General features: G+C 45.2%; 3 protein-coding genes and 3 long non-coding RNA genes across 7 annotated transcripts in view; 3 read left to right on the top strand and 3 right to left on the bottom strand.

The window, feature by feature from the left end:
* Positions 1–6,146: 6,146 nt before the first annotated feature.
* LOC132245524 (uncharacterized) lies at positions 6,147–6,803 on the bottom strand. Its single transcript, XR_009457261.1, has 2 exons — positions 6,715–6,803; positions 6,147–6,577 (listed from the first exon to the last, which is right to left on the bottom strand). It is a non-coding gene; the product is annotated as an uncharacterized LOC132245524 (long non-coding RNA).
* A 42-nt stretch (positions 6,804–6,845) lies between these two features.
* HOXC9 (homeobox C9) lies at positions 6,846–9,745 on the top strand. Its single transcript, XM_006278448.4, has 2 exons — positions 6,846–7,528; positions 9,413–9,745. Exons 1-2 carry the CDS (start codon positions 6,967–6,969, stop codon positions 9,655–9,657), a joined length of 807 nt encoding a protein of 268 aa, XP_006278510.1. The 5' UTR covers positions 6,846–6,966; the 3' UTR covers positions 9,658–9,745.
* Positions 9,746–13,668: 3,923 nt separating this feature from the next.
* Positions 13,669–16,500, bottom strand: LOC132245525 (uncharacterized). Its single transcript, XR_009457262.1, has 2 exons — positions 16,128–16,500; positions 13,669–15,614 (listed from the first exon to the last, which is right to left on the bottom strand). It is a non-coding gene; the product is annotated as an uncharacterized LOC132245525 (long non-coding RNA).
* HOXC8 (homeobox C8) lies at positions 16,496–20,535 on the top strand. Its single transcript, XM_006278449.4, has 2 exons — positions 16,496–17,117; positions 18,861–20,535. The coding sequence occupies exons 1-2, from the start codon at positions 16,682–16,684 to the stop codon at positions 19,151–19,153; spliced, it is 729 nt and encodes a 242-aa protein (XP_006278511.1). The 5' UTR covers positions 16,496–16,681; the 3' UTR covers positions 19,154–20,535.
* Positions 20,536–22,229: 1,694 nt separating this feature from the next.
* On the bottom strand, positions 22,230–25,268 carry LOC109282004 (uncharacterized). The gene is made up of 3 exons (XR_002088874.2): positions 24,395–25,268; positions 23,940–24,089; positions 22,230–22,447 (listed from the first exon to the last, which is right to left on the bottom strand). It is a non-coding gene; the product is annotated as an uncharacterized LOC109282004 (long non-coding RNA).
* Positions 25,269–25,396: 128 nt separating this feature from the next.
* Positions 25,397–25,930, top strand: part of HOXC4 (homeobox C4) — a 41,582-nt gene continuing 41,048 nt past the window's right edge. For both annotated transcript variants that reach the window (XM_059718069.1, XM_059718070.1), the window contains exon 1: positions 25,397–25,901. The gene's annotated coding sequence lies outside the window, so the exon portion shown is untranslated. The remainder of the gene's footprint in view (positions 25,902–25,930) is intronic.

Genomic DNA, 25,930 nt, shown 5'->3' with positions numbered 1-25,930 from the left:
TGAACACCCAAGGTTTACAAAAATGCAATAAGCAAGTCGTTAAAAAGAAAAGAAGGGAGAGAAGAAAAAAAAAAGGAAAGACAGGGCAGGGGGAAAAAAATAAACCCGCCTTTGTGATCCTCTGAATTAATATTTCAACAGGGACAAGGTTGATTATTGCTGCTTTTAACCATAATTATTTAATATTGGTGCTGTGATAATTGAATGATTTAAAGGATTCATTAGAGGCGCGCGGAATTTCGCTGGCTCTGCGGTAACAGTTCGCAAATTTCTCTTTTTCTTCTAACAGCGTGGGCAAGGGGGGAAAAATATCTTCTCTGTATATATGAAGATTGATTTTATTTCTAAATAACACCCCCCCGCCGAGAGACAGGAGCCTAAAGTTAATATATGTTTAGCAACCGAACTCCAGAAATGCAATAAAAGTTAAAACGTCCCCTACTGTTTTTTAATTATGATATTAGATCGCGGGGAAGACGATGAGAATTTATTGGCTTTAACCATTTTGTATATATGTGCCTTATTCTTTATGTAAAAAACATGGGTAGTCAAAAAGACATCATGCTGTTCGCCTTCATCTCTTTTTTCCCATAATATTGTTTGCTTTGTTCCCGATGCGCATGTACTTTCCGATGCTGTTATTATCAAGGTAAAATATTAGCGATATTACAATGTGCTGGATTGCATCGTGGTGGATTTTTTTTCTCTCCTTGCCTATGTGTGTATAATACTCTTTCCCCAGCAGGTGTAATTTTAAAACCCCGAGGCTTTGTGTGGGTCTGGATGTATGTTCCTGTGTTGCACTGTTCCTCTTTGCTGCTTCTGGGGGTGTTGAAATGCTTTGGCAAATACCTCGCGGGGAAGAAAAGGGAGATGTTAGAAGTGAGAAGGAGTCTGGTGGTTCAAAGGAGCTGCTACTAGGCTCCATTTTGCTGCCGTGCAAAGGCTGTGGTTTCTCTGCCTTTGGTTGCTCCCGCTTAGCTGGTCGCCTCGCTTGAGGTGGGTTGAGGGCTCGGCGTGCAGTGCCAGAGGTGGTTGCAAAACTATACGCATTGAGGTCGGCTCCGCAACCGCGGGGGCTCTAGGATGGTGCCTGGAGGTGGCTTTGAGGGCTCTGGCGTGCACAGGTTGCGGGGTGGCCGGGGCATCTTGGCAAGTGGGCATGCTGCCCCGTGGAGGGATATGGACCCGTGTGTATGTTGTTTTTCCTCGGGGGCAGGATTTTAGCCCCGAGACCGATTCATTTGAGGAAGTTGGCGTGTTCCAGGCAGGTATCCTTCAACCAGGCCCAGAGCTCGCGTGCTGTATGTTCATCCCTCTCCCAAATCTGCAACCCCCCCCCCCCCCTCCCTACCCTTCCCCTCCATCCACACACCCTCCGTTTCGGGATCTCGTGGAAGTGTTGTCCGGGTTCGGCGCATCGTGGTCCTTCCAACACCTTGGGGTTGCCTGTGCGGGGGCTGCTGTGCAAGTGGGCAGCCCCCAAAACAATGGCATTTGCACAGCAGACACAACTTGCAGCTTGGAACCGTACTTATCTATGCTAATTACAGGCTGTCTGACAGAAGGATAATAAATGCAGAGGCAGAAGTATAGAAATATGTTTCTCCAGGCAGTGTACACGTTGACTCTGTAGGTCCAGGCTTGTTTTCTTGCTCTCCTGTTAATTCACTTCTTTTGCAAATCTATTCCCCCCCACCCACACCCCCCAAACCCACGCTCCTTATTCTTTCCCCTCCTCTGTTGACTTGTACTTCGTAACACACCCCAAACCGAGATAACTTAATATGCATGGGAGAGGAGCATTTCGAGCAGCTTCAGTCTTCCTCTATTACTTTTAGACGGGCTTCTCAGTGAACATTTTTGCAAGGGAAAGAGATTTTTTTTTCCTGATTGGTTTTTCTTGTTTTTTTTTTTTCTTTTTGCTTTCTTTTTTTTTTTTTTTCGGAAAAAAGCACCATAACCCCCATGAAAGAAATGGGTCCTGGGTTTTAATAGCACCTCGGAATTTATTGTCTCTTACCCTCCGACCAGTAAAGAGTCTGGAATTTGGAAGGCATAACAGCAGACAAAATTCTTAGCAACAGACGGAGTTGAAGGGGGAAACACACACACATGCACACTCACACACACACATGCACACGCATGCACACACACGCAGGTAAACAACTGCTTTAGTGCGATTTGCAACTAACTTTGTGTCTTTTCTGCCTCTTCCCACCCCCCCCCCCCCCGAGCTCTCCCCACTGAAACAGCAAGTCCAGGGGAGCTGCAGGTCAGGTCCAGCTCCCCTGTGCTGTTTGGGGGGTACTTTCTGCACAATAACTTTAAAGCAAAAAAAAAAAAAAAAGCAACCTGGAGAAATATGATCTTCAAGTAGCCAAAGAAATTTGGTGGCGGTGGCGAGAGGAATCCATCCATCAATCGCGTGGTTATAGGACGTGATGGGCTATTTTATTTTCGTGGAATTGCTCTTTCTTCGCTTTGTGTTTTATTGTATTTTATTTTATTTTCCAAAGAGGCTAGGAAACAGCCCTTCAGAGGTTTTTAAAAAAAAGAAAGAAAGAAAAGAAAAGAAAAGGAAAAGAAAGCAAGAAAAAAGCGCGTTTGCAAGGCTGGAGAGGCTGAGGGCAGTCGTCCCATGGCTGCTGCGGATTCAGACACCACCAAAAAGAAACCCCCCCAACCCCATTGTGTGCTATTTTCATAAGGGGAAAGGGTGGTTGAGCGGGTGGAGAAGGAACAAAGGGAAGAGAGGAAGAATTTGGGGAGGGGAGAGAAAGGGAGGAAAGGAGGAAAGAAGGACAAAGAGACAGAGAGCAAGGTACAGGATCGGAGGGGGGAGCTGGGAGCCTTTCTGCTGCTCAGGGATTAAAATGAAAGCGAGGGGCGATGCCTGCAAGGTTGCTTTCGTTTTGTTCCGAAAGCCAAGACGACCCGCAGCCCCCCGAGCTGGACTTCTCCCCGGAGCCGGGGGGCGTGCGGGGCTGCGGGGAAGGGAGGGGGGGAGGGCAAAAAACCCCCAAACCCCAAAACCCGGGTCTTTTTTTTTTTTTTTTTAATCCGAACTTGACAGTGTTAATTGAACCACGGGAGAGCGGGGAATGCGTGTTTGGACGCGGGGCTTGTCTGCCTGTCAAGGGTGGCGAGGTGTCTGCTGCTTCCAAGGCCCTCGCCGGAGCTCGGGCTGCGGATCTCGGCGGCCGGGAGCCGGGGGCTGCTCGGGCTGTGGCTGCAGGGAGCAGCCTTGCGTTGCTTTCCCAGCTTCAGGGTGCAAATCCCAGCAGCTGCTCTGCAGCCCCTGTGCGGGTACTGGCTGGTGCTCTCCAGGCCTGGAGCTCCCACATGGGGAGGTTTCCCCCCTTCCCCTCTCTCCCACCCCTTCTTCCAGGTTGGAATTGCCCAAACTAGAGTTTTCCAGCCCTAAACTTCTCCAAGTGTTGTGTATTTTCAACGCAGCCTCTCGGAGCTGAGCAGAACCACACAGGGGACTTGATTACCACCCCCCACCCCAACCACCACCTTTTTCTTTCTTTTTCTTTCTGCATTCATTTCTTTTTCCTTGAAAAAAGCATGGGGCGAGTTAGCCAAGGGAAAGCAAGGCAGAAAAACACAGCAACAGGGACCCAAAGCCTGTGACCATGGGCAAAGCAGCCAGAGGAGAGCTGAGATTTCTATCCCCTGCACAACCTCAGCAGATCAGCCTGCAAAGAAGTGGGGGGAAAAAATGAGCCCAGTGAACTGGAAAGCAGCTGGCTCCAAAAAGGTGTGAGATTTCAGCTTCTCAGGGCACTTCTCAAATAAATACATATATAAATAAACAGCTTCCTTGATTTTCTTTCAGTAAGGAAGCTAGCCTTTTTTTTTAAATATCTGTACAAATCCTGGGGTTTACTTTGTTGGCGGGGAGGGTGTGTTTGAATTTCCCAGTGGTGTGTTGCTTTGGTTAAAGGCAAAGCGTTTGGGGTTTTCTTATTTGATTTTATTTGGCTTGCAGAAGCAAGGGGGAGATGGGAGGAGAAGGAAGATAATAGGTAATCGCCCTTAAAAGCAAGTGAGGAAGCTACTGAGTTTACAGGAGTAGAGAAATGTTGACTCAATAGCTACAAGCGTCTCTTTGCAAACTCAAGGCATATTTTAATTGCCCCGTGCACTCCTGGCTGCGAACTTTGCGCTGAAGATTATTGCAGGGGGGTTATTTCTCAGCCCCATGTTTGGACTCGACTTGATCCCTGCAACTTTACGTTTATCCATATGGAGAGGGGTTAGCATCCCTGTACCAACAGGGAGGAAACAGGGGCTTGACGTGGGCTCAGGATTATATTCTGCCAGGGCACAGCTATAGGTTTCTGATCATATTCATTAAACCACCTTTAGGTTTTGTACTGAGATGAGCTGCCTCTGTTTTGCCTGGGCTGTTTCTCAGAGGCAGGCTGTCCCTTGAATTAAAGACGCTTGTATTGCAAACGCTGCGGGTTTTATTTGGGGGGGGGGGGTAATAAATCCAGTAGCAAGATGGGGGGTGAATAATTCTAAGTGGCGAAGGTTGCCTTGTAAATGCAAGAAATCTTTTGCCAGCTTCGTGTTTCCCTTTGTGTAACACAAAAATGCACCATTCAGGGCTACCTTAGTGACCTTGTCTGCTCACATTAAGGTTACCAGGACTGCTTTTTCCTTTAAAACCCTGTTGGTTTGATAATGTCTGCTCTAAACATTTAATGTCTTCTCTCTTTTGGTGGCTTTCCCCTACCACCTCTCCCCCCTACCCTCATTTTCTCTCTCTCTCTCTGCCCTGGCTGATCCCCTTTCTGCATCTGTCTGCAGACCACCGTCCTTTTATAAGGTTTCTTTTAAATATAATTCAACCCTGCAACAAAGCCAAGTTCCTTGTCGCCTCCACGTTTTAATATCACAGCATATCAACCACAGTGGAGAGTAAGCATTTTGCTCTTTTTCTTAAGGAAAAAAAAAAGGGGGGGACTGGGAATAGATAAAGAATGATGAATTTTCTTTTTTCGCGTGCACATAAAAATAGCCATCATTGGAGTCTTGTGATTGACAGATAAATTGATCTCAATAAAGGCCAAAGGGACGTGGTACTCCTATAGGACTATTTCCCTTTAAGGGCTCACATAAAACATAGGACTTCAAGCGAGAGCAGAATAAATTCTCAGGGATTTGGGCGAGATGATGACTTTCCTCCTCTCCACTTTGGGGCTCCTGGAGCACATGAGCCCCCACACATACACTCCCTTTCTATTGCCAGGGCCCCCTTTTGTAGCACGAAACACTTTTTTTGCAGCAGTGGTGCTTGATTCCTAAGGTGAATTAAGGTGCAAGTCTGTCTTCCCTCAGCTAAGACATGGGCTGCAACTTTCTAGGGTCTGGGAGGTGGGGGGCTTTCTGAATAGCATCATGTATACATTTCTCGGTGTGCATTTAGCTCCCTTTCTCTTCTGTCTGAGGAACTTAAACAGAGAAAAAATGGAGAAGAACAAGAAATGAATCCATTCCTGTCTTGGGATTGTTTCCTGAGAATTGCACACACTGTCCATAATGTCATAATGCCTCTCTAAGGGACACAGGAGCCCCCCCTCTGTCTCTCCTTTCTGTCTCCAGAAGAAACCACCATAACCTCCCTCTCCTCCCCAGTTTGGACCCTCAGCTCTGCCCAGTTGCCCTGAAATCCTGAAGTGATGCCCCGTCCTTGAGAGCACCAGACCATCCACCTTTGGGGCTCCTTTAGGAAAATCAGACGTGATTTCTGCTACTCCTAATTTTCCCCTCTTTTTCCAGAGAAATCATCTCAACTCCATTCATCCAATGGGCGGGAGCTATTTATCTACCTGCTTTTCTCTACGAAAGAGGTTATTTCTTTCCAAATGCAGCCAGGACATAAAGTGTTTTTTTTTGTTTTTTTGGTTTTTTTTAATTCAGCCAACTTCTTCCATCGATTTGTTGTGGGTTTTTTTTAAAGTTTCAGTGCCTATCTATTTATTAAAAAAAAGCATCCCTTCAAGTATGAGCCACATTGTTGCTTGCTCTTAACATGCCAAAGACTTCTCCTTCCCAGCTACGCCTTGAGAGCTGAAACTTGGGCTTACAGTTTTATTTAATGAACGACACATTTATGAACAATCAAATGATCCTCGTAAAAATTTTATTGAAGGACATAAAAACATCCCACGGCTACTCGCCGAATAATGTAGCCCTTTCACTGCTAACGCCGAGAGTCATTTTTTTTTGGGTGGTGGTGGTGGGGAGGTGATTATTTCCCATTCATGTTTTAAAAGGGGATTCCCTGCTTTGCTTTATGCCTTGCTTTTTTAATTCCTCTCCTCCAGCGGATACTTCTGTTTAAAAAATAGATTACATGTGCATGTGGCCAGCAGATTTCTCGCTGGTGATTAGCGCTGCACAAGATGACAAAAGAGCCACTTCTTTTTTTTAAGGGGAGAGGGAGGCTTTTTTCCTTGGGAAAGGGGGCGGGGGGGGTGTCGAGGCTGAACTCTCCTAGACTTCCCAGCGATGTCTTTTTACTGATATTCCGTGTAATGTATCCATTACAGAATACAAGCTGCAGAAGCAAAAAGACAGAGACAAATTACGTCAAGAAATAGTTCCTGGGTTACCTTACCCTCCCCACCTTCCCGGCTGCTCAGCTGGAGAGCCCCCCCCTCCCCTCCCCTTCCCCAGCCACCGAGGGAAAGCCACCTTTCGCTAATGAAATGCAAGCTGCGTGCCTCCTAATATCTGCCTTATTTCAAGAGTTTCGTGAAAAGCCAGGTCGCCGAGGCGCTATTAAAAAAAGACCTGCGGATTGATCCGCGCGATATTTTTGGGTAAATACAATCACGTGAGCGCGGGGAGCCAATGGCCAACTGGGAAAGGCTGAAAAAATAATTACCTGCCCTGATTGTTCTATGAGAAGATAAAAAGTACACATACAGTTCATACAATAATCTTATGAATGTAAAAGAGGGGGGAAGGATGTCCGCTTCGGGCCCCATAAGCAACTATTATGTAGATTCCTTGATAAGTCATGAGAACGACGAGCTCTTGGCGTCCAGGTTCCCCGCCACTGGCTCGCACCCCGCGGCCGCCAGACCTTCAGGATTGGTACCGGACTGTGCCGACTTTCCGTCCTGCAGTTTCGCCCCTAAACCGGCCGTGTTTACTACTTCCTGGGCTCCCGTGCATTCTCAGTCGTCCGTGGTTTACCATCCGTATACGCACCAGCCGCACATAGGGGCTGACACCAGGTATATGCGCACTTGGCTAGAGCCCATCTCCGGCGCTGTGTCTTTCCCAGGCTTCCCACCCAGCAGCAGGCATTACGGACTCAAGCCGGACGCTTTCCCCGGCCGGAGGGCGGAATGTGGCCCGATGGACGGGCGAGGTTATCCGGATTATATGTACGGATCCCCGGGTGACCTGAGAGACAGAACACCGCAGACAATTCCATCCCCGGAATCTGAAACCATCGCTTCCAGCAAACACAAAGAAGAAAAGAACGAATTAGACCCTAGTAAGTTGAAGTCATTCTTGTTTACAACCGGGAAGGCATTATAGCCTCTAGTACAGTACTCAATAAAATGAAATTACTTTAGAGCGCCGTCCCCTAAATCTGCGAGGCTCCAGGAAGAGCTGGGTTTAAAATAAAATAAAAGAACAGAAAAATATAAAGGAAAAAGAAAGCCCTCTAGGAGAAGCTAAGACCGAGCCGTGAGCGTTTGGGTTATTTTCTAACAGGAGAAGGGGGGAAGCTATTGGTTTCTTTGATAAAATATTCCTTGCCCCCCCCCCTTCCCCGGCCCCTTCCACCAAAAGAAAAAGGAAAAAAAAAAAGCTTTTTGGCTTGCAGATATTCCCACTTCCCAACAGCAAAAGGAGTTGGGCTCAGCTCCCTTCTGGCTGGGAGCTGGTTCCCTGGTGTGGGTGTGTGGAGAGAGGGAAGATCCCAGAATAAACAGAGCTCTGTGCAAAGGGAGGAAAATTATAGATCTGTCTAAATATACAAGCCATTCAGGGAAGAATCCCTTACAAGCCTCCAACACATGGGAAGCAATGGAAGGGCAGGCTGTCCCCAGCGAAGGCTGAGCCAGGAGGGTGAGGAGCTGGAAGAAGAAAGGCAGGGGAGAGTCTATAGGGATAAATAAAGGAGCATCTTTAGGCAGGACACTGGACCATCCACTTGGAGAAACATCTTCTTTAGTCTCAGGGAGAAAGGAGGGGAGGGGGGGGGGATGTTCAAGGAAACCTTGAACATAGCAGGGAATTAGTGGAAGGAGATGCCTCTTACCCCATGACAAATGTAAGCATTTTTTTTCCACACTATAAAACGCTCAGTTCAAATTGCACGTGTGTCCCTGAAGCACAGGCAGTTGCTTCTGTGAACACGAGCAGCTCAGGGAAGGCACAAGTCAGGGAACCCCACTTATATCGGGGACCCCCCTTCTTGGGGGGCACCTGGAAGAGACCCCCCCTCCATACGCATCTATGTGAGCGTGGCTGTGGGGCTGCCCAGATCCAGGCACACACACACACACACACTCACAGACACACACACACAAACATAAGCATGTCATGTGTTTATTAAGCCTTCTGGCCTAACAATCCGATCAAATGTTGATTTATAAATTAGGAGCCTGTGTGGTGCGTGTGGGTCCAATCCCAGCTGTATCGATGCATCTCCAGATAGAAATCAGCAGAGCTCCTTCTGTAAGACAGAGCTAGGATACAACATGCAGCTGAACCTGGGAGCATATTCCCCTTTGCTGGGGAGAAGCTCTTTTAAAAAAGGGAGGTGGGGAGGGCGATTAAAGATATCATTTTAAAGCTCACACACTTTTGTCACGGTTCCAGGTCTAACAAAGTGGGGCTGGGGGCAGCAGAAAGAAGGAGAGGATTTTTTGAGGCTTCAAAACTGGTTCAGGGAGCCAGTCAGTTTATCCTGTGTCATCCTCAAGATATTAAAACAAATAAACCAGGCGATCCAGAGCTGGTAGACTTCTCCAGGAGGCATGGGTTGTAAAGAGAGTTTATGGGCCTGTGAAATGGTGGGAATTTTGACTTTTTATGACTATGTTCTTAGATTACTCCTACCAGAGCTCATGTGGATCATTATTATTTTAAGCCCATTGCTAGAGTTTTATTTACTGAAACTTTTATGTGCAAGCAACAGCGAAAAGAGAGGAAATGGTCCCTCCAAAATAAACATCTTAAACTCTTCTGAAGGTCACTTGGAGATATTTAGCTAATATTCCCTAATTAAACAGGTTTCTTTAAGGGGAAGGGTATGGGAGGAAAGGACTGGGCGCTGGAGGGTGAGGGGGGAGGTGAGGAAGAAAATCAGGATATATATAAATATATATTTTGGGGGGAAATTTTTTCTCTCTATCTTCTTTCCCAGGCAACCCCGTCGCGAATTGGATTCATGCACGCTCCACAAGGAAGAAAAGATGCCCCTACACAAAATATCAGACCCTGGAACTGGAAAAAGAGTTTTTATTCAATATGTACCTCACGCGAGACCGGAGATACGAAGTAGCCAGGGTCCTCAACCTCACTGAACGCCAAGTCAAAATCTGGTTTCAAAACAGGAGAATGAAAATGAAGAAAATGAATAAAGAGAAAACCGATAAGGAACAGCAATAAAGTTGGCAGAGTCCAATAAGTGCAAGAGAAACGAGGGTGAGAGAGAGAGAGAGAGAGAAAGCAAGAAAGCAAGCAAGCAAGAAAGCAAGCAAGAAAGAAAGAAGAAAAAAAGCTGTTTCTTTGGTCCGAAATGTTTCTGACTTTGAATGTGCTGATGAGTGTTTAGAATTAGGCAAAAACAGCAAAACCCGTTGGACGCACCCTGCTTTTATAAAGATGCAGCTCAGTAATAAAACCAGAGGTCGTTTTTAGTTTGGGGGTTTGTTTTTTGGGGTTTTTTTTTTTGGTTCGGTTTCGTCCTTTTTGAGAAAACAAGCAAAAAAAAAAAAGTACTTGAATTTTTTTTTAATTTAGTATTTTATTCCGTAACTTAAAACTTCTCCAGTGTTTTATTTTTTAATTTCTTGAGTTTGTGAGTGCATATTTTGTACAAAAAAAAAGGGGGGAGAGGAAAAAAATAGAGAGAAAAGAAAAAGAAAGAAAAGAAAGGGGTTGGGGTGGGGCGGGTGGGGGGAGATCACTCCATAATGTTCTGTCATAGTGTTTGGACGTTTTTTGGTGTACTTATTTGTGTATTTTCTTCCTGTCTCACCGTTCTGTAATATTGTTCCGTTTTGCTATAGTTGAGCAGCTTTATGTAAATATATACCTAACATCACAAAAAAAAAAAAAAAAAGAGAAAAGAAATGCTAAAAAAAAAAAAAAAAAAATCCTTATCCTGTAGGTGTCCTTTATTTAAACATAGCAGCTACCAACGTGCTCGGGGGAATGTGTGGTTCCTCCTCCTGTTTAAAAAAGCCCTTGCAAAATCGCGCCAGGGAATTTTAGCCCTGATAAGAAATCGCAGCCTGTTGAAATGGAGGGTGTATGTGTGTGTATGTGTGTGCTGTGTGTGCATATGTGCAAATCCACCGTCTTGCAGAAAGCGAATGAAGAAGGGATGGAGGCTAGGGGGGGAAGGGGAAAAAAAAGAGACTGGCTTCCGCTCACAACATTTTATATTTAATAGTATCATCATAAAATGCGTTTAGGTAAGGGTTATCCGTGCCATAAATTTTTAGTTTGGGATAATTAATTGTGCTAATTTATGACCCCAGGCAATCGAAGTATATGTAAAAGATTAAATATGTATGCCGGGGAAGTGTGCAACATTGCTCTGTTTGACAACCGCCTGTATTGCAACTGCTGCGTGTTAGCACTGAAGTGCCGGGACTTAGAGAGGGGTTTCTGGAGCTCCTGCAACACACAGGCTCCTTCTTGCCTGGCAAAGGACAATGCAGTGGATGGGAGAGGACTGTAAAAAATAATAGGTTATGAGAAGAATGAGGAGAGGGGAAGGGGATGTGCACGAGGTGGTGAATTTGGGGGTTAAAAGTCTCCCTTGTTTTCCACCCCCCTGTCCCCAGCAGCGGTTGTTTGCAAAGGCAAGCAGAGGCGTAGAGAAGGGGTTAGGGGAGGGGGGCGTTCAGGCTGGATGGTGGCTCGTGGCGATTTCCCTGGCTCAAAAGCAGGAGAAGGCGCTGCCCAAAGACACTCAATGGCTGATATCCCCGAGAGCTGGAAGGGGCTGGATAAAAAACGAGCAGCCGGGGATGTTTCATCATAAAAACTTGTTGAGGGTCCCTTTTCTTTAATGAAACGAGCAGGGCGCTGTTTTAATCTTCCTAATCAAAGCCAGAGCAGGCTGGGGGGAGATGTTTGTCGCCTCCAAACCAGGCGCTCCCAAAATACAAAAATCTGGAAGCGATTACCCGGGGAGCTCAGAAAAATATCGCTCTTTCATATTTCTTCCCTTGGCATGTGGAGGGGGCTTTGGCTTATGGATTTGTCTGCGCCAGGGCTTGTGTGTGTGTGTGTGTGCGTGCGTGCGTGTGTGCGCGCGTGCAAAAGGGGCGAGATACATTCATCTCAGCATCCTCAGCATCCTTGCAAAGCCAGAAGCCCCACGTTTGCAAGGATCTTAAGGAGCCCAGGGAAATGTTCAGGGTAACAATATTGTAGTAGACCGAGGGGCTAAAAGAGCTGATTTGACTGAAAAAACAACTAGCCCTCTCCATTCATGTCTTTATTTCCCTTCCTCCTGCCCCCTTCACTCAGGAACCTCGACTGAAAGAAGCCGGGAGGGTCTGAACACTGTATTTGCAGTCATGGGTGATGGTGGGGAAAGGATCCTTTGCTTTGGGGGAGTTCTCCCCTTTAGCAAGGGACTTTGCGAGCAGCCTCGGACCCACCTCTCTGGAGATGCCTATGTAATGAGACGCTGGGGCGAAGGGTGGAAAGCAATGATGTATGCCCCCCCCCCCCCCCAATTTTGTCCCCTTCAATTCAAAGCACTCTCATCCCCCAGGCGACCGCAAGAAACTTCCCTCGCCCTGCCCATCTCGTAGCCTTCACACAGGCAACCCACACAGGCAGCCCAAGAGGCAGGGAAGAATCCGACCCCTTTTGTCTCCAGCTAAGTGCGGTGGGGCTGTCTTTTGTTCCTGATGCCTTGGTTGCTTTTAAATCCCTGCTGCAGTCCCAGGTCACGGGCAAGGCTTCTGTAGCACCCCCCCATATCTAGAAGTGGCATTTGGTCCTGCAAAGGGGGAAGGGGGGGGTTGACCATAGGACTGGAATGTGCTGCCTTGGGAGGTTGAGGAGACAGGCAACGGGGCTAAAAATAACCCGAATTAAAAAAGAAAAAGAAGAAGACATGAGCACACAAAGCAGAAGGTGGGCTTGAGTCCTTGAATGGGATCGAAAAGGCTCCGGTGCAAGGGGCTGGCGAAGGGATATGTGCGGGTGCATGTCACTATTTTCCTGCTGTAGTATTTTTGTGTGTGGTTGTTTTAAAGGACGATCCTTTTGTAAGGCGCGCGCACACACACACACACACACACACACACACACACACACACACAAAGCCAGCATACCGCAGCTTTGAAAGCGGTCCATAGGTGCACTTCCGCAGCAGAGGAAGAGGGGGGCAAAAATGCTAGTTTTACAACTCTGTTTGTCTCACTGCTATGCGCGCTGAATAGGAGCGAACAAAACAGGACTTCAGATCTGGCTAGACGTCTGGCTTTAATTGTTTTATGGTTTAAATAAGGTGGGTGCTCTCTTCTTTGAAACCGGATTATTGGAATGTTTTGTCTACAAGCTACAAACAACAGACCCCCCTTGGACGAGAGGAGAGGGGGAAAGGGAAGCAGGGGGGAGGGAACCCCCCCCCCTTCAGTTAAAAACTGATAAAAGCACTGCAGTTTGGAGGAGGGTGTTTGTGTGTGTACACATTGGGCCTTGGTTTTTATGGGATCCTTAAGCAGAAAAGAAGAAGGGGGTGGGGAGGGGATCCCAACCCGCTACACCCGCTGCAGCGTTGATATAACAACAACCACAGGCGCACTGTTTGGTGAGGGGTCATTGCAAAGCTCCTGGTAAATCAACAATGCATGTAATTGTTGGTTATAAAATGCCTCCTGATTATCCCCACGCATCCTGGAGTTTAGGCAACCCGTTTGGGGTTTTCTTTGGCTTTCTTTTTAGCCCGAATTGGATGTGTTTGCGGAGGAGACTCCCCCCCGCCTTCCCTTTTCTCTCTTTTTAATGACAGAAGGGACTTGTTTTGTGTTCCCAATACAAGGTGTCTTGGAGGAAGCCAACGCACGATGGCGCTGTTGTTCAATATTAGAAGTAGTCGGGCCCGGGGAGGTACAAAGCGTGCCATTGCACCCACAGGCCTCTGAAAGGTTTCAGGAGGAAAAAAAAACCCAAATCAAAACAAATATGTATCCATTCCCTCACCTATGACTTGTAAATTAACATCTAATGTGTGCCGGAGAAGCAAACGCATTAAGCAACTGTCAAGGACCCGGGGTCTGTGCGATTCTAAAATAAAAGAATCATCTCTGCAAGAGATAACTGGTTGAAAAGGAAAAGCTCAGACCATCGTAAATTAATTATAGCTGATGAGACACCTTCCGTCCAGCATCCACTAGCAAATACATAAAATGCTGAGGAGAAAGCTGCTTTGTTTGAAGTCTTGTTCTTTATTAGCGCTAACACACGTTACACATGTTGCAGAGGCTCTTGGCGAAGGGAAGGAATAGCGGAGGCGATCACATTTTGGGTTGCAAAGCAGAAGAGGAAAAGGGGGAGGGAGGTGGGGAATAAACCCGAAATCCGTACAATGACGTCTCTTAAAGTACAATACAGTTGTATTTATAAAGCTACATTGCAAAGCACGCATACACAAACTAACATGGGAAACACGGAGCTCCACAAACTCCCACGGAGGCACAAAACACAACGCGGAAGAGACAAAGAGCAGCACCGTAAATGTCACGATTTTTTTTTAAAGCCCAGAGAATTGCACATCACTGATCTGATGAGTGTGTGTGGTTCTTTAAATAAACCCCAAAAAACAGACCTTGAAGGGAAACATTTATTGTTAAGCTCTCACGCAATTAAACAAATATGACTCAACTACCCAGTGCCTCTTTGATTATGACACAAATGCGTATTCGGTTGGGGGGGGGGGAGACAAAATTCAATTTCTAGGAGATACAATTCAAATCATCCCCATATTTGACATCTTTTCTTTTCCAGCCACATCGTGGAATAGCTTGGGATCCTCATTCTCCAGATGATTCAATCCATTCCTAGCATGGTTAGCTAGAAGGGCTGGAAAAGTGGGCATTATAGGGAGGCTACTTATATAAAATAGCTCGACTATTAGCTGCTAATTAAATCTTCTATTCCCACCTGTCTTTCCCCCATGTTATTTGCTATTTTCTGGGGGGGAAGGAGGGGTCAACATCGTGGCTTCTCAAGCTAAAATCGACCTGTTAATCCCACCGTGCTTACTCTTTATTTTTTAATTTGTGGGTAATCGTTTCTCAGTGTCCATATATCTTTTCCTTGAAACATTATCTCCCTTGGATGGAGGATATATCAAGGAATATTTCCTTGAAATATTCTCTCCCTTTGATGTTTCCCATTGATACAGGTCATTGTGTATTTGGGGGGGAAATCATCCAAATCCCAGTCCATGAAGCCTTTCCAAAGACAACACGTGCCTATTTATTTGATTTGGGAAGGCTAATAAACATTGGAAGGAAGGAGTCCCCTTGTCCCCCCCCTTCTTCCTATTGGAAAGAGATCTGCTAAAAAAACCACATCCACTTTACAATCTCACGAGAGATTTTTAACCGATTGCTGTCACAAGGCACAGGGATTTGGACTTTGCTGTTTGGGGAGGGGGGTGATAAGAAAGCCTGAAAATCTCTTCGCCAGTCGGGTTTCAAAATGTATTTTCCTCCTTCACTCTTCAGATGAGGAAGCATTTCCTGGATTTGGTCTGAAATGAGTTGCCTCCCTTTTTTTAATGGAAGAGTTTAGGGGCAAATTTGGAAGGGAGGGGTTGTCCCCTGTAAAGGCGACACTGTCACTCAATCTCCCAGGATCATGTAGAGGCGCTCTCCTGATGGGCTCCTCTCCAGTTCCTTTTTTTTTTTAAGATGAGGGAAATATTTATTTGCAAACTTCCCCCTCCCGAGACAGAAAAGGGGTGGGGAGGGGGGGGGAGGAGGTCCAGGACTGTTGATTGGGATGCTATATTTTAATGGGCAAATTCCTTCATGCGGTCATAAAATGAAGGCTCTCACGTGAAAGATCTCAATGAATGGTTACTACTTCCAGTGCAGAAAATACAGAGGTTGGGTGGGTGGGGGGGAGGAGGGAGGGAAGACACGTTTACAGATCTGGCAGAAGGAAAAGAGGGAGAGAACTGCCTTCAATTGAAGGGGACCGATGCAATCATGACCCCCCGACACCCCCTCCCCAAATAAAAGAGTACATACTTTCTGTCTCACTTTTTCTGTCTCCTCCAAGTAGCTTTGTGTAAGAAAATGTTTACTGTCTGTCCTTGCCATGATCCTTTCCTGTTCTTTCCAGCTGTGGATTTTCAATGGAGGCTCCAAAAGGAAAAAGAGAGAGAGAAAAAATCCCAAAATCTTTATTTATTTTTTTTAAAAAGGACAACAATAACCAGCCAATCACATCAATGGTCTTCCTATAGGACAACTGATTTTTGGTGGGGTTTGGTGTATGTGTGTGGTGGGGGGATACAACCAGCACCACAACCCTCCCCTTAAATAAAATAATAATAATAATACTATCATATAGGGGGGGGATCATCAATGGGGCCTCCAGGGGTCCAGAGCAGGGCCCTACAGACGGAGCTGCAGCTCAGAAGAGAAGACCCCCGTCCTGGAAATGCCTCCCCAAGGCTTTGGGGCGTCCTGCCTGCCTTGAACCCCACCCAAATCCCATCCTCTGGGCTCTGGACACCGACGGGGGCTGCTTGGGGTCCCTGTTACCTGTTGAGGTAACCTAAATTGACCTCACGGCGCATGTATTTGCTGAGATAAGTGAAGAGGCTCCCTTGCAAGAAAAAAAAAAAAGCACCTAAAGGTATTAATGCGCACCTTTCATAACCCCGCTTCATTCATTAGATGTGGGGGTTTTCTGGCTCCCCCCTTCCCTGGCTGAAGGCTGCTCTCCCTCCACGTCTCCTCTTCAGCCCCCTGCCCCAAATCCTTGTCATTTTCTTCCTAGCCTGTCTTAGCCGGCAAGACTGATGAGTACAAATCGCGTGTGAAAACGCCACACCGCCGGGATTTTGAGGAATTTGCCTATGGTGTTAAAGGGAAGGAGCAAGTTACAGACAAACTGAGAGAGAGAGAGAGAGAGAGAGAGAGAGAGAGCTCTACCTACCGACAGATACAGGAGAAGTCAAGAGCATTTAGAGCTGCCGTTCACACTCAGACACTATGAAGCGACTTTGAGAGCGCATGAAATAATAATAATAATAATAATAACAACAACAATAATAATAATAATAAAAGCCACTAAAAAAAAAAAAAGATTTCAAAAAAAAAAAAAAAAAAAAAAAAAGAGAGCCAGGAGCTTGGAGCAGTGCGGGGAGAGCCTGGCACCGAGCTCTTAGAATTAAAGACTTTTTTTTTTTCATGCAAGAACTATGAGCTCCTACTTTGTTAATCCGCTTTTCTCCAAGTACAAAGGCGGTGAATCGCTGGAACCAACTTACTACGACTGCAGATTTCCACAAAGTGTAAGCAGAAGCCATGCTCTGGTTTATGGTCCGGGTACTACCGCTCCCAGCTTCCAACACCCATCACACCATGTCCAAGAGTTTTTCCACCACGGAACCTCCAGCATCTCCAATTCTGGATACCAGCAAAACCCATGCGCCCTGGCGTGTCACGGAGACGCTTCTAAATTCTATGGATATGAAGCTCTACCAAGGCAGTCTCTCTATGGTACCCAGCAAGAGGCGACCGTGGTACAATATCCTGACTGTAAATCGTCTTCCAACAGTAACTCTAGCGAGGGACAAGGCCATTTAAATCAAAATTCGTCTCCCAGTCTCATGTTCCCATGGATGAGACCTCACGGTTAGGACAATTTATTTTGTTTTCCTCCTTAAATGTTTGCCTTTATTTCCTCTCTCTCTATTGATATCTATCTATAATTTTTTTTTCCTTGCTTTAAAAAAAAAAAGAAAAAAAAAGAGCGAGCTAGCCATAGGTTTTGTGCTAATGTGTTTTTTTCCTTTTGAAGGCAAAGAAGTTCCTAGCTGCTAGAAAAGCCAGCAAGGTGATTCTCTGCAAAGGGGTTTAAATCACAATAAAGTAAAACTTGTTTTTTATTGCTTGCCTTGAGGATAGACAATAAGATACAGCTCCCACGAGGTTATTTGCATGTTGATAATACACTGCTCTTTTAAAATGTCCTGTAGCTTTTCTTAACCGCTTGGAGACTTAGGCTAAAAGGTGGGACCTAGCACAAGAATTATTAATACTTTACATCTGTTTGAAAGAGCTTGGAGATAAAAGTTAAAGTGAAAAGGGAAGGAGGGGAGGGTGTGGGGGGGGAGGACTTAGTTCAGAGCTTTGGAGTAAGGGTAGAGGGGAACATTATCCTGTCCTGGACATGGAAAGAGAAAGAGAGAAAGGCAAATCAGTGGACTCAACTGAACTTAGTTTGCTGATGTGAGCTGTAACAATCTCTCTTATTAGCAGGAACCCGGGACACTTCAAAGTACACGTTCCCCCTCTACCCAGCTCCAATGCTGTACTGAAGGCTTGTTAATTCAAAACATATGAAGGTTAGATCCCTGAGTGCTAATTTTAATGGACAATATAGTCTTTTAAACAAGGTTCCCCCCCTTCCCTTCCCAATGCCTTGCTGATATTATTAATATTTGCCCCCCCCCCGATTAAAATGAGGTATAGAAAAAGGAGGGGGGGACACACCAAATTATTTATCTAAGCTCAAGCAGCCTCAAGGAAGTAATCAATTCGAGGCAAAGGATATTTTAGCAAACCGCTTCTCTTTCTCCCTGAGAAAGCAGTAGGCAAAAGGCACTGGAATGGATCACATTCCTCCCCCTGCCCCTTTTTCCCTCTGTTATTGTTAGAAATGTCCAGGCATACAGTTCTTGGAAACACACGCTCAGTGTGCAGAGGCATACATAGCTACAGACACATCTCTCTGGCTATGTGTGCTGACTACACACACACAGAGATCCCACGTACAACATAGGGCAGAGACAGAGCATCTAGCAGACAATTCACGTTACTGAGGCTAAAGAAAATAACCGGGGGGGGGGGGGGGAGATATTTGACGATCTGCATTTGCAAAGGGAAACCAGACATTGACATTTTGCAGAAAGGAGGGGGGGGGGGGCTGGCTGGGAAACTTGGACTAGCTTCACTCCTTAATATTATTTCTTTTAAAAATCAGAGTTGATTCCACTGGCTTTTTAACCCCACGATTAAAAAACATCCCAATTTAGGCAGCTGGGAGGATATTCGTGCATGCTATTTTCCAAAGGTCATCAGGATTTTTATATATATATATATATATTTTTTTTTTTTTTGCAAGGAGGGGGGGAGAGAGAGAGGGAAGATATGGTGATGGGGGGAGGGGAAGAGGGTATATTACGGTATTATTGCTTCTTAAAAAAAATAAAATCACTCCCTTGTTTTGTCTGATATAGTGACACGAGGGGCTGGAGGGGGAGAGGAGAGGAGATGGCCACTTTTTTTCTAGGACAGATGAGGCAGAAAGGGGGGGGGCAAAAAAATCAGAGAGACAGCAGAGAGCTAACAAGTTATTTTGTTTGTGTCCCATAGCTCCCGGAAGGCGCAGTGGTAGGCAGACTTACAGCCGGTATCAAACCCTGGAGCTAGAAAAGGAGTTCCTTTTCAATCCTTATTTGACACGGAAGCGACGGATTGAGGTCTCTCACGCCCTGGGACTGACGGAAAGGCAAGTGAAGATATGGTTCCAGAACAGGAGAATGAAATGGAAAAAGGAGAACAACAAGGATAAGCTCCCGGGGGCCAGGGACGAGGAGAAAACGGAGGAAGAAGGGAATGAAGAAGAAGAAAAAGAAGAGGAGGAAAAAGAAGAAAGCAAGGACTGAGGTCTCAGCTCCTTGAAGTCTCGTTTTATGGCAGATGATAAATCGAGATGTTTACGACGGTCATTTGCTTTTATAGAGTATAGAATGGAGAGACTCACACAACAGTAACTACCTGTCAAACAGTTGTAGCCTTTTTTATTGTCATAGAACTTCCCCTTCTTTTTTTTTTTCTTGATAGCTGCATTTATTTTGGCTTCAAATAAATATATAGTTGGCTTGACTACAACAGCAGAGAGGGGAGAAAAAAAGAGGGAAAAAAAAAAGAGAGGAAAAAACCCATCCAACATAAACTAAGCAGTCAAGCAAATGCCACTGATCTCAACAGCTGACCCTCCAACCTGGCTATGTAGATACATATATTAATGTATGCATCCTATGTATTTATTTTAATAGGTTGGGATTGTATTTCTTCCCTACCTTGGGCTTCCCCTTGAATGATTTCAGGAGGAGCCCTGGTGTTGCTTTATGCTAGCCTTAGCTTATTTTTAATATCTATATATCTATATATCTCCATTGCTGGTATCCATTTATCATTTAACTTTTAGCTGTCAGGCCAAACCTCCGGCGAGAGGGGATTTTGGAGGGGGGCCATACACTATAATGCACACACCTAGTAGCTATATTTGAGTAGATCTGTCTGTAGAAAAAAAAATACCTGCATGGCCTGAATAGGCCAAACACATTGGGAGGCTGAGTCGAGCATTTCATTATTTCTATAGGCGCTGTTTAATATTTCACTGTGTGAGGACTCGACATTCTTGATGTACTACCTAAAGGGAAACCTGCAATAATAATCCAATCTGTTCTCAAGAAGGGGCTAACATATCCTAAATTTTCCTTGGTCAGAATTTATTTAAGAGAGAGCTGTGTTTTTTGCCCTGGTGGAAGCTACCAAGTAGCAAAAAATAATAATAATAAAAATAAAAATAAAAGAATAAAAAAAAAACCACCACCAACCTTGTCATGTACTTTATCACTACCTATAGAAAGAGTCATGCTTTGAAAGTATTTGTAATGCGGTTTTGTTGTCGTTTGCTGCTGCCTATTTTCTTGGAAAAAAAAAATTCCCAACAACTGAAACTGCCTAGTTAAGAACGCACAGTATTGTATTATTTTATTGTGCTTATCAAGTAGCGTAGAATTAAATTGCACTGAATGTATAGTTATCTATTTGTCTTGACTTATCTGTTAATGCAACATTGCTCGAAACAAAAAAAAAAATCGTCATTTGTTTTATGTAAACGCATCGTCCTTCGTGTTCAAACTCTGAATGTAGCAATCTCTGCCAGAAGCCAATTTCTGGACACCGTGGATTTGTATTGTATACGTGAGACATTACGTAAATGATAAGAATAATAAAATCAAAAAAGATTTTAAAAGGATGGCGTCGCCTAGGTTGCTGTGTATTTATTGATTGACTTCCATACACGGATTGAACCCCCCTCCCCCAATAATATTTCATACTTTCCAGTGACTTGTCCCCATCCCAGCCCCAGTTCAACACCAAAAGCCATCTTTGACTTTCAAGGAAATACTGGCACGACTGGTGTAGAGGGAAGTCAACGTGGTGAATAAGCAGGGGGTAGGGGAATGAAACCTATTTTTGCCATGACCTATGTGCTATTGGAGGAGTTGGTGGGTAAAATCCATTTTCAAGTTGCTTTGCAGAGAGATCCCTGCTCCATCTCCCATTGTTAAGATCCTTCTCCTGGCACGAGGGCTGCCTCTGTCTGTCCGTATCGCTCCTTGTTATGGGGGATGCGGGGGGAAGGGGGTGGATAGCAAACCAACAGATCTTTCTTTTATTTCCCCCCCAAGCTGGGAGCTTCCACTGAAAGGTCTCAAAAGTGGACCTTTCTGGGGGGCTGGCTGCTGGAAAAGTCCAGCCATCTCCTGTCTTGCCATGCCTTGCCTTGCTCAGAAGAGGCCAAGATACTCTGGCTTTCTTCTGGTCGTCCGACTGTGCAATTTGCTGCTTGCAAAGAGATCGTTAGAAAGCTATTGAGAGATTGGAAAGAGATTATGTATGCATTAAAATGTGCACTAACTACGCTATAGAGGTCTATTCGCGAGACAGCCTTGGACTCTATGGGAATACGCTTCCTTGCATGGACCCCTGCAGCAGAAAGTTGTCAGGGATTTATTATATCTATATCATAGTATTATTATTTTTTTGTATCCGAGGCCAAAAGCAGAAAGAGCTATGATTAGGATCGAGCCTGATGAAGATGTCTCAGGTACATGCCATAGCTTGCCACTAACCCCACCGCGGTGCCTTCAGTTCTCTTGGAGAGTTGGAATAACTAAGACATTGCAAATATTTCCCTTGCGCTCGTCTTCCTTTCGCTCAGCGATGGAGATGGGGCTGTGAAATCTTTCCATCTCTTGTTTTCCCCTCTCCCTGCTCTAAATGGACTACATCATATAGGGCAAGAGGAAATAAAAGTAGACGGGTTGTTTACCCAGATAGGAGAGATAAGCAAGCACAAAATTCCTAGGATGCATTGATTCACTGCACAGCGTCTGGGGTTTGCGTGGGACATTCCTAACCCAAAACACGAAGCTTAAAGGATTTAAATGCCTCGGTGATGGGCAAGGCTGGACACTGCTCAGATCCCCAGCAAGAGGCAGGGCTCGGCTGCGGGTTTCATCCCGTATTAAAGCATGACTTCAATGTGGACCCGTGCGCTTACCCAGCCTCCCCTCTCCCCTCTGGTGCCTGTGAATGTGCGACACGGCGTGTGTGGGGCTAGACCCGTGTGCCAGGGTGTCTGCAGGTTCAAGAGAGCACCACACACAAGGTGTGTGTCCATGCGGGGCGAAGGAGTGCGTGCTTGCTTGCAGGGTGTGCGGGCAAGGGAAGTGTGTCTGTCTGTCTGCAGGCATCTGATCCCTGCATCCCAGCATGCACACACCTCCGAGCCCTGGAACCGCACACAACACACGCAACACGGCTGTACCGCACACCCAACCGTTTCTAGTCGGCTGCTTATTGTAGGGCAAACAGACGTGCTTATCAACTCGTTTTCTCCTTGGAAGAGCTACAGAAATAAAATAAGGCTCGCTATAGCCTTCGCTCTTGCCAAAGTAGCCACTTAAGGTAGGCTGGTTTATTAGCCATAAGCCAGACGGGTTTATTTGAACTGAGGTATCATCTTCAGGGTTATTCTTCTGGCATTTACAACCCGGTAGTTATCTTCCCCTTGCTACAGTGCAAGGCGTCTGTGCACCTCTGCATCAATGTTAGCAGGCAAATTCAAGCGAAGTCCCTCAGGGCTATTTCTAAACTCCTGCCTTTTGGGGAGGGGAAAAAAAAAAGATTTTGATGAAATCTTACATAGGAAATACCCAGATTATTATTATTATTATTTTTGTTCACGGGGATTAGGCAAGAGCGAGAACATATCTCATTTAAAAATAAAATAAAATACAAGAAAACGTTGGCGGCGTTCTCTATCCATCATATTTAAACCCCCGGCTCTAAGTAGTTTGATAGGCACAAATAATACAGAACGACATTTATCTGCGCAAGGGTCTGAAGGGAAATTATTGAAACTACAAGTCAAGCAGTTCCCCCCCTCTTTTTTTTTTTTGGCTAACTGTTTATGGGCTGCAGTCAACACAACAGAGTCGCATCTTCAGCTGCCATCCAGTGATTTTCTCAATCATCCCATCATTTCGAGAGAGAAAAAAGAGGGGGGGGGAGGAGGAAAAAAAAGAGCCATTTTATGAGGGGAAAGTAATTTCAAAGAAGATGCGCTCCTCACAAAGTGGCTTATACCGAAATGATCATCGCTTCGACATTACTGAAATTAGACTCATCTAGCCGCCTGCAGTAAGAAATATCATCCTATTCCACGCTTTTTATTAGCCAATCAAATTTCCTTCGGATCTCCATTTGTGATTTGTGAAAAATATAATTCCGCGAAAAGCTGATCTGCAGCTTATTGCTCATTTTGCCTTAATTTATTATTCTAATCACAGCCGCCGCTCCACGAGAATGCATCCATTAGGCTCAAAAATTCGTTTAGATTTTATACCGGAATATGGGCGCAGATTATATTGGAGAGGCAACGAATTTCTCAGGCGTTATGTGTATATGCATCTTTTGCCAACACCCAACACAGCTCGGAAGGGGGTGGGTACAAATAAGAAAGTTTGAGAAACTTGGGGAAGGGGAGATTTTTTTTCCCCACCTGGCTTCAATTTTTTTCCTCACTTCACCCCATTTCTCCCCCAAAATTGGCTTTTCCTTGAAGAGAAAGGGGAGGGGGGGGGATAACAAGAAAAGAGACCTTTTCTAATATTTCATTCCAGCCCAAGAAGTGGAAAAGCAGCGTTGCATGGGGCTGAGATCCTGTAGAAAGGTCATATTAAAATAATGGGCCGAAAGACTGCTTTGGAAACGGGTCGGGCAGGTTGTGGGGTTGTTGGGGATTTTTTTTTTTCCTCGTTGTTTTTTTTTTTTTCCTTGCAAAAGATAAAATGTCCTGTTCATTTTATGGATTCTTTTCTCTCGTCTGCTGCTTTGGAAAATGGCAAGTCCATTGTGTTCCGGGCGCTGTTGTGCCGCTGGCTCCCCGCTCGTAACTTTTAACTACCTGTTATAAAATTTATTGGTGGTTTGTAAAGTGAATAAAGTAATTTCCCTTCCATCCGGTTGTATTGCAACCTTTGTGTTGTTTGGACAGACAGACACACACGCGTGCGCCCTCCCCCCCACCCCCCGCAACCCCCCTGCCCTTAGCTGAAAATAAGCAAATAAAGGCAAAGCGATGAGAAATACCTGCAGAATTGACCTTTCTCTATAATACGAGAGCAGAGGGGGGAGATATGTGTAGAGCCCTTGAGTCCTACTATTGCGACAAAAATGCGGTGATTTTTTTTTGTGGTAGTCTTATCTCTCCAATCTTTGTCCTGGCTCTTGTGTCTAGCCCTGAAGCGAGTTGAGATGGTCAAAATATTTCAGGGGTGGGGGTGGAGGGGGGGGAAGGAGGAAGAAGTGCAACATTTAATCTGAACTAGCAGATCTAACTAAGAATGCTGGGCGATTTGCAAAGGTTATGGGACTCGTCACATGCTCCTAGCAGGCCTCTACATGACAACATTTTTTTGCCCTAGCACCAAATGTCTGTTTTTCTTATATCGGCTTAACCCCCCAAATCCAAATATCAAAATAAAAAAAAATAATTCCTGATACAAAATATGCACCCCCCCCAAAAAAAAAAACCCACCACCAACCTTGTGCGATAAAGGGATGAGGGCTCACAGACAAGTTCTAGCTAGGATTTCCAGACACGCCGTGATTAAAAATAAAAGAATCCCACCACGCCATCCTATAATTGGGAAGGAATTAATTAATTACACATACACAAAAAAAATACCGCCATAAAAATGAAGGCAAAAAAAATTAAAGGAAATTGCTGGGGAAATACGGCATTAGCTGCTCCCCTTTGGAGGTTAATAATATGATCCTTCCCATATCTTTAGTGTTGAGTTAGAGGGCTCGGTTATGTAGCACAGAGGATATGGAGGAAAACCCGAAGGAAATTGGGGCTCAGCCCCGACATCCAAGCGGACACACCCTTGGTGGAAATTCAAGAAAACCCACAACCCAACTCAGTGGTCTTTATTCCTAGCTCTGCTTGAATTTAACAGGGGTTGATCATTGTATGATGATGATTATTATTATTTCAATTCCCCGCAATATCCCTATTTCCCCTCTTTGCCTCCTTCGTGCTCATTCCACTAAGACACTTAATTAATTAACCAAATGAACACGGCGCATAAGGCCAAATCTCCCTGCCTTAAAAACCCAACAACAACAACAAGTCCGGCTGATCCTTCAACAAGGCAGCTCAGACGTGACGAGGCAACCTCGCTCTTTGAAAATCCCCGATATTAATTTGTTCCCTTTAATGAAACTGGGCGGGGGGGGGGGGACGGGAGAGAGAAGGCTTTTTAAAAAAAAATACTAATATTAAAAAAGAATTGTATAAACATGGCGACAGAGGAGAGCATTTGCACTCGTCACAAAAATGCAATGCATTCCTGGTTGTTTGCAGAAAATTTACAGCTAAGCAATAAAAGTTTACGACTGAATCACAAGTTGGATTGGCCACAGGAAGTCATGTGGACTCCATCCATGAACGTGAACTTTTTATTGTGGTTTCTCTTATGACTCTTTCGCAGTAGTCCTTCCTTTAACAGTCCAAGCAGTGCCAGGGGTAGGATGGTATTTTTCCCCCCTCATTATTAGCATCATTATTATTATTTTTTTTGAGATCTAGATTTTTTTTTTCCTCTCCTTGGGGTTGGAAGTGTTGGTTGCCTTGGGCATTTTGGGATATAATGTGTTTACTGCTGCGTCTCGTGCTTGCTTCCTTTTCTCAACCCCTAGGGGCAAAACGCAGTATATTTCCTTTGGACGATGCAGTGAACAGGGGCAGAAGGAGTTGTAAATACCGTTTTTTTTTCCCTTTTTTTTTCTTTTTTAGGGAAAAAAACCCCATGCTATGCCTTGCTAAGCTCCCCCCATCCCCTGTCCAAGCAGAGAAGAAACTGTTTCGCTTTGGTTTCCATCTTTCTTATTTTTTTATATGATTATTATGATTATTTTTCCTTTTTTTTAAAAAAAAATGTTTCTGTGGAGCTGAGCTGCAGCGTCAGTGGATCAGAAAGAGAGAGAGAGAGAAAGAGAGAGAGAGAGACAGAGAGAGACAGGGAGAGGGGGAGACAGGCAACGTTGGTAAGTGTTCCCTTATTGGCTAAAATGTG

The sequence above is a fragment of the Alligator mississippiensis genome, chromosome 15 (assembly GCF_030867095.1).
Source record: "Alligator mississippiensis isolate rAllMis1 chromosome 15, rAllMis1, whole genome shotgun sequence".
NCBI lineage: Eukaryota > Metazoa > Chordata > Crocodylia > Alligatoridae > Alligator > Alligator mississippiensis.
This window is presented reverse-complemented; position numbering and strand designations above follow the sequence as displayed.

What these genes read in the sequence shown, in the direction of transcription:
- HOXC9 (XM_006278448.4), top strand. Translation starts at nt 6,967, where the DNA reads ATGAATGTAAAAGAGGGGGGAAGGATGTCCGCTTCGGGCCCCATAAGC. An exon ending in AAAGAACGAATTAGACCCTA is followed by an intron (nt 7,529 to 9,412) that starts GTAAGTTGAAGT and finishes CTTCTTTCCCAG; the next exon opens with GCAACCCCGTCGCGAATTGG.
- HOXC8 (XM_006278449.4), top strand. Translation starts at nt 16,682, where the DNA reads ATGAGCTCCTACTTTGTTAATCCGCTTTTCTCCAAGTACAAAGGCGGT. An exon ending in CCCATGGATGAGACCTCACG is followed by an intron (nt 17,118 to 18,860) that starts GTTAGGACAATT and finishes TGTGTCCCATAG; the next exon opens with CTCCCGGAAGGCGCAGTGGT.